Genomic DNA, 6,122 nt, shown 5'->3' with positions numbered 1-6,122 from the left:
GGTAATTCTATTTTTAGTTTTTTAAGGAAGCTCCATAATGTTCTCCATAATGGTTGTACCCAATTTTTTTCTTATTTTTTAACAGCTTTATTGAGATGTAATTCACATACCATAAAATTCATTCTTCCAAAGTGTACAATTCAGTGTTTTTAGTATAGTCACATATATACTAAATATATGCAGTCATCACTACTATCTGAATTTAGATCGAAGCCCCACAGCCATTAGCACTCACTCCCTATTCCTTTCCTCCCCAAGCCGTGGCAGCCAGTAACCTAATTAGTATCTCTATAGATCTAGCTATGCTAGGCAGTTTTTATAAATGGTTAACTCCCCAAATTTTCCATGAACTGTTCCTTCTCCAGCTTCCATTCATTTGATTATTAATTTAACTAATATTTATTGAGGGCCCACTAGGTGCCAAACACAGGACAGGCACTGGGGATACAATTTGGAAAAAAATCCAGACAAGGTCCCTGCTCCCTGTGGAACGTGTGGTCCAGGGAGGGAAGCAGATGTTAATCTGTGAATCACACAAAATCAGGTGAAACTCAACAGTGAGAAGTACTGTGAAGGAGATGGACAGAGATGGTGTCCCTGGTTGGGCGGGCCAGACAGGCTTCAGGTAGTGACGACTAGAAGGCTGTCCAAAGGGTGAGCAGGGATTGACTGGGCAAAGAGGCAGGATAGAGCATTCAGGGCAGAGTGGACAGCCTGTGCAAAGGCCCTGAGGCAAGATGAGCATGGTGCCTACAAGGAGCTAGCCTGGAGGGCTGTGAGTGGGGGGACACGGAGGCAGGAAGGACAGCAGGACCACCCTGTGCAGAGCCTCATAGGCTGTGTTAGGGAGTCTGGTCTTTATCCCAAGAGTAACAGAGCCTTTGGAGGTTTTATAGCAAAGACACATGATCTAAGATGTGATTCAAATATGTCCTCGGATGCAGTTGGAGAAGAGGTGTCAGGGGCCAGAGCTGGGGGGAGGACCTGTTAGGACAAACTTATGGCAGTGGCCATTGAAGGGACGCTGGTGACCTGGTGGGGCAGGGGACGCATTTGAGATGGAAGTAGCTGTATTGGGGGGTCCTTTGGAGTTGAGCGCATAGGGCTTGGAGGTGAGCTGGTGACTAGGGTGGCCTGGCTGTCTGGCTTCCTAACTGGGTGGATGGTGTGGCTGTCACCGAGCTAGGGGGGAATTCCCTTTCTCCTCGCCTGAGTACGTCAGAGCCCAGAGGGCCACTGGTCCCACCAGGAGACACAAGAAAGGGCCGCTCTGTGTGTGTTTCAGGGTGACATGTAAAGCACAGCAGCTGGCACTCAACAAATGACAGCCACCTGCTGGGCCCCCAAGCTGTGACAAGCCTATGCCACTAGTGTGCCGTGTCCCCCATCCACATCCTGCCAGGGACTTCCGGGCTTCTTGCTGCGCAGACCTGTCTCAGGCTGAGGCTCTTGCTTCCTTAGGGGCGTCTGTGACGCCCCCTGAGGTGGGGAGATTTTGCTGTCTCAACCTCAAACCCCCTCTTCCTCCTCTTGGAAGGTGGAGCAGGGGAGGGAAAGAGCTGGTACCTGGGAGAGAGGCTGTGCTCCTGCAGGTGAGAGAGCAGGTACCTGGGTTTAGTCTCACTGTAAACTAGCTGTGTGACCAGAGGCGAGCCCCCTCCCTCTAGACAGAACCTGTAAAATGGGGTTGGGGCACTGGCTTGGAGACTGTCTTAGGGCACCTCCAGCTCCAGTCTCTAGGGTTTTGTCTGTGCTCAAAGGAGAATGTGCCAGTGGTTGGGGCTGTCTTCCTCCTCAGGGGGCGCTCGCGGGTGACCCTCCTCCCGCATCCACATCCGGTGAGCACTTCTCCGTCCCTGTCTCTCCTGGTTGTCAGGCTTTCTCTTGCACCTGTCATGTCTTCCAGGTGGTTGCCGACTGTGTGCAGTGCAAGCTGTTTGCAATCTCCCCATCTCCTGCCAGGGCTTTGGACGGGAGGAGTGTTGGACAAGTGTCGGAGGGCTGTGAGCAAGAGAAACATCCAAGCAGAATCTCAGGTGAGAGACTGGGAACCCAGAACCTGCCGTCCTTGGAGGGTTCCAGCAGATGCCAGGAGATTTCTTTGCTTTGGCTCCGATCATCTCCAGAAACAGGGCCGGCCACGCAGCCATTTCCTCCACCTTCTGGCCCAGGCTCTGAGCTCTGCTCCCATGTCCCCTCTTCCTAACAAAGGCTTCCTCAGTAGAAAAGAGCTTGGACATACAATATTTGCCAACAAAAGCAACCATTGTAGCCCCAGGGAAGGGGGTTGGGGTAGAGAGCCAGGGAAAGGTTTTGCTCTCTGCTTGCCGAGACTGGCTCCAGGGAAGGCCTCAGCCCACAGTTCATGAGTCAGGCTGCTGGGGTCCCAGCTGTAGTCTCTCCCTCTTGACTTACCAAGTCTAAGGCAGGAAGTATGGGGTGGAGTCCAGGGAGGGCGCTGCAAGCTCCTCTGGGATGGCCCTGCAGAGGGAGAAAATTAGCAGTCACATGCCACGACTTTTCCCTTCTGTCGCCACAGGGCCCCCACTCTGCAGCTGGGAAAACTGAGCCCCTGAGAAGGGAGGCAGGCCATTTAATCCTGAGCTCATCCGGCGGGTTTGCGGAGGGCCAGAATGGAGACGGTTCACTGCCTCTCCTGCAAGTTCCCACTGACACGTGGACACCTCACACTCTTGCTTCATCAGCCCTCACACACAAAACCACAGTCTGGCCCTTGACTTCACGGATCTTAAAGAACCAGAAAGAGGAGAAAGAGAACTCTGTTCTTCCCAAACTTAATATAGATCTGTTTGCTGGTGCCATTTCAAATAACTTGATGCTCTGATGTTGCTTGGAATAGAACACACTCTGCATTTCCACAGGACTTTAAAGTTTACGTCTGTGACTCCTGTGATCCTCACCATTTCCCCTTTGACAGATGAGGTACTGCAGCCCAAAGGGGGAAATGACTTGCCCTTGGTCACTTGGTCTGTATTGGCAGTCTAGCCTACAACAGCCTTCTGACCCCTACCCTTGTCTCTCTCTCCTGCTCAGCACTAGATTCTGGGTCCTGATGCCAGCTCTGCTGCAAATGAGCTGTGTGACCTGGGACATGTCACTTCAGCTCTCTGAACCTCCTTCATAAATGTACTGGCCCTCCAAAACCCTGACATCATTTCATTCATTCCACAAGTGCTGCTTTCCAGGAGGCCTGAGTCAGGTCCTGGAGCCGTGAGGATGAAGATTCCAGCTCAAAGTGGGACCATATTCAGAGCCCAGGGAGGGTGTGGACTGGGAAACCTCACATGGGGAGAAGAGGGCAGGAACTCAAGTTCTCTTTCAGGGGACCCAGGGATTCCCAAGAGAAGTCTGGTCAGAGAATTTGCATCCACAAGTTGGCCACCCTTTAAGAAAGCCCTACAACAAAATGTCTGAACTCAAAAGAAAGATTAGGGGTCTTTATACACTTTACAGAAGGGTTCTTTACTCTGCAGTTCTTAAAAACAAAACAAACCAAAAATAACAAAACTCCTTTCTCCACTTCCCACCTCTGGATTTACAGTGCATTCGAAAATTGTTAGGAACACATTCACAGAGTAAAGCAGGAAAGGAAAGCAGGAGTTGGCCTGTTTGCCTGACTACTGAACGGGTCTCAGCAGCATTGCAAAACCAGCAGCCACTCTTATCTCTTAGACTCAGTTTTTCCCACCTTAGGCTGTGTGGTGGATACATTGGTGCCAGGTGTGGAAGCAGAGAATGGTTATTTATTGAACCTTACTATGTGCTATAATTAACACCCATTTCGCAGACGAGGAAACCGAGGCTCAGAGCTAGGATTTCAATCAGGTCTGGCTGACTGTAACGCCAGGGCTCTCGGCTCACCTTGCTCAGCCCTGCTCTTGACTAAGACACAGATCAGTCACTGCACTTGGGGGCCCAGGGAGCTGTAGTCTGCAAAATGGGTAGATTCAAGGGGCGGAAGATTACTGGGGGCATCAAGACCATTATGAGAGAAAGGAGACACTCTCTTGGGGGGGGGTGCTCACCATCTCGCCATCCAAAGGCGAGACATCCCATCGGCCCAGGAGCTCTGGAAACTGGGCCCTGCAGTCAAGTAAAGGGTGGTGGGGCGGAGGAGCCTAGGAAAGTAAGGGCCATCACTCCCGGGGAGCCCATGAGCCTGAGGGGACACTCGCCCAGGGAGCCCGAAGCCCCAGCTCGGGCTCCGCGTGGCACTTCCGATCCGCGCCCTGCGCCCCGCCCACGGGCGCTCTGAGCCCCCAGCTCCGACCCGCGCCCGGCCCCGCCCCGCCAGTGTGCCCACCCCCGGCCCGCCCCGCGGTCCACTTGCCCGGCTCCCGCAGCGTCCCGGAGCGTCAAGGCGCTGGCGGATTGACCCGCCAGCGGTTGGCAGTGGGGGCGCTGGCGCGTCGGCCGCTCCGCTCTCGCGCCGGCAACCTCGGGCTCCCGGAGCCAGCGGTCCAGACGGCGGCGCCGCGCGGGGGGCCGGGATCGGGCGGCTGGAGGCTGCGAGGCGGGAGGCGGCGGAGGAGGCAGAGGCCGGCCGGAGCCCCGAGCGCGCCCCAGTCTCGCTCGCAGCCCGGAGCTCGGGGCTCGGCGCCCTCCCGGCCCGAGTGCCCGCGCGGCCACATGGCTCCTCTCCGCGCGCGGCTGTCCTGCCTGCTGCTCTTGCACTGTGCGCTCTGCGCCAACGCGGGCAGCAGGACCCCAGGTGCGTGCGGGTAGGGCGCGCAGGGGCGCGCGGGGTCCGGGGTGCACGCGGGTCAGGGTGGCCCGAGGGTGCCCGAGGAGCCCGGCAGCTTTCGAGCGGGTGGGAGGCTGTGCACACGCTGGGTCTGAGCTCTCTTTTCTTACCCCAGTGCCACCGACGCTGTCCGGGGATTTCTCTTCCTTTCTGGCACAAGACTAGGGAGAGACTCCAGGAGAGCACTTGAGGATAGGAGCCTTTTCTTCGGGGTTGTGTATCTGTCTCTTGGTCTCTGTGTCTCTCTCACTCTCTGTCTCTCGCTCCTGTGTGTCTTTCTCTCAGTGTCTTCTCTGTCTCCAGCTTGTATGCATGTGTGCACATATGTGTGTACGTATGTGCAAGTGTCTGTCACACACACAGAATCAGGCTGGCAGGTGGTTGCCCCACACCCCAGCGAACACCGGGCACTCACACTGCTGCACAGAAACACACACACATCCCTCTCCCCCAGCATTCTCACACTCTGTGCTGCGCAGCCTCTCACACGCAGATCAGACACACTCCACCCTCACTTTGCAGGGTGAGGTGGCCTCCTGGTGGCTCTGAGCATGGGGAGGGGGCTCTGGTCAGTTCCAGGCAGGGTGCCTGCTTGTCTCTGAGCTCTGTTCACGTACCAAACAGGATCCCCCCAGCTGAAGTCTTGGGGGTGTTCTGCTGCAAAGGGTAAAACCAGAGGAAAGTTCGTCATCTCCCTCCCCGCCCTCCAATAACTGCCTTGGGCAGGAGGGATTTTCAGGGCACATCATTTTCTAGGTTTTATCAGTGCCGTGAAGGGGGCTGGGGACACGAGATAGAGCTGTGTGGAAATGAAAATTCCTCCCTAAGTCCTGTCCATGAATCACTAGGCCTAGAAGCCAGGGAGCTGTCATTCCTGCCCTGCCTGGCTCGGCTTAGCGAGAGCTGTGTGAGGACGGGCTGCTGGCATGCGGCCTGGAGCATGGGGCCATGACCTCACGCTTAATTCAGTCCGAGTGGGCAGGTCACCCCTGTGTCTACTTTTATTTTTGAAGATCTATATTTACCCAGCTTGGGGCTGGGCCATGTGAAAATCTCGGCAGCCACTGCTGCTTAAAAAAGTTTTCTTTCTAAACCTGGAAAAATGTGGAACCTGCATTCCCTCCCTTCCCTCTCCAGCTCCTCTTTTCTCCTTGACACGTGCCCAGGAGGCCCTGAGCTTCTAGGTGTGTTTGTTTTGCCAGCTGTGTTCCGGGAGCTTGGCGACGAGGGCCCTACCTACCCCGGGGTGGGCTGGTGCCTTCAGGGCACTGGGGAGTTTGGGCACATCCAGCCATCCCTCTTTGCCCTGGGGGCTTTCGGGGAATTTCCTCTGTAGTGCCCAAGGTTGGAAGGTTTG

At 55.4% G+C, this 6,122-nt stretch overlaps 1 protein-coding gene across 2 annotated transcripts in view; it reads left to right on the top strand.

Annotated features, from left to right (window-relative positions):
- The first annotated feature begins 4,178 nt into the window (after positions 1–4,178).
- Positions 4,179–6,122, top strand: part of ADAMTS14 (ADAM metallopeptidase with thrombospondin type 1 motif 14) — a 90,747-nt gene continuing 88,803 nt past the window's right edge. Inside the window, exon 1 of one of the 2 annotated variants that reach the window (XM_079900549.1) lies at positions 4,179–4,732. In XM_079900549.1, coding sequence (XP_079756675.1) covers positions 4,651–4,732 — 82 coding nt within the window. In that variant the 5' untranslated portion in view covers positions 4,179–4,650. The remainder of the gene's footprint in view (positions 4,733–6,122) is intronic. The other variant, XM_079900548.1, reaches the window with a different exon arrangement.

The sequence above is a fragment of the Stenella coeruleoalba genome (assembly GCF_951394435.1).
Source record: "Stenella coeruleoalba genome assembly, chromosome: 16".
In the NCBI taxonomy this organism is placed as follows: domain Eukaryota; kingdom Metazoa; phylum Chordata; class Mammalia; order Artiodactyla; family Delphinidae; genus Stenella; species Stenella coeruleoalba.
Note: the sequence above shows the minus strand (reverse complement) of the source record. Positions and strands in the feature narration are given on the sequence as shown.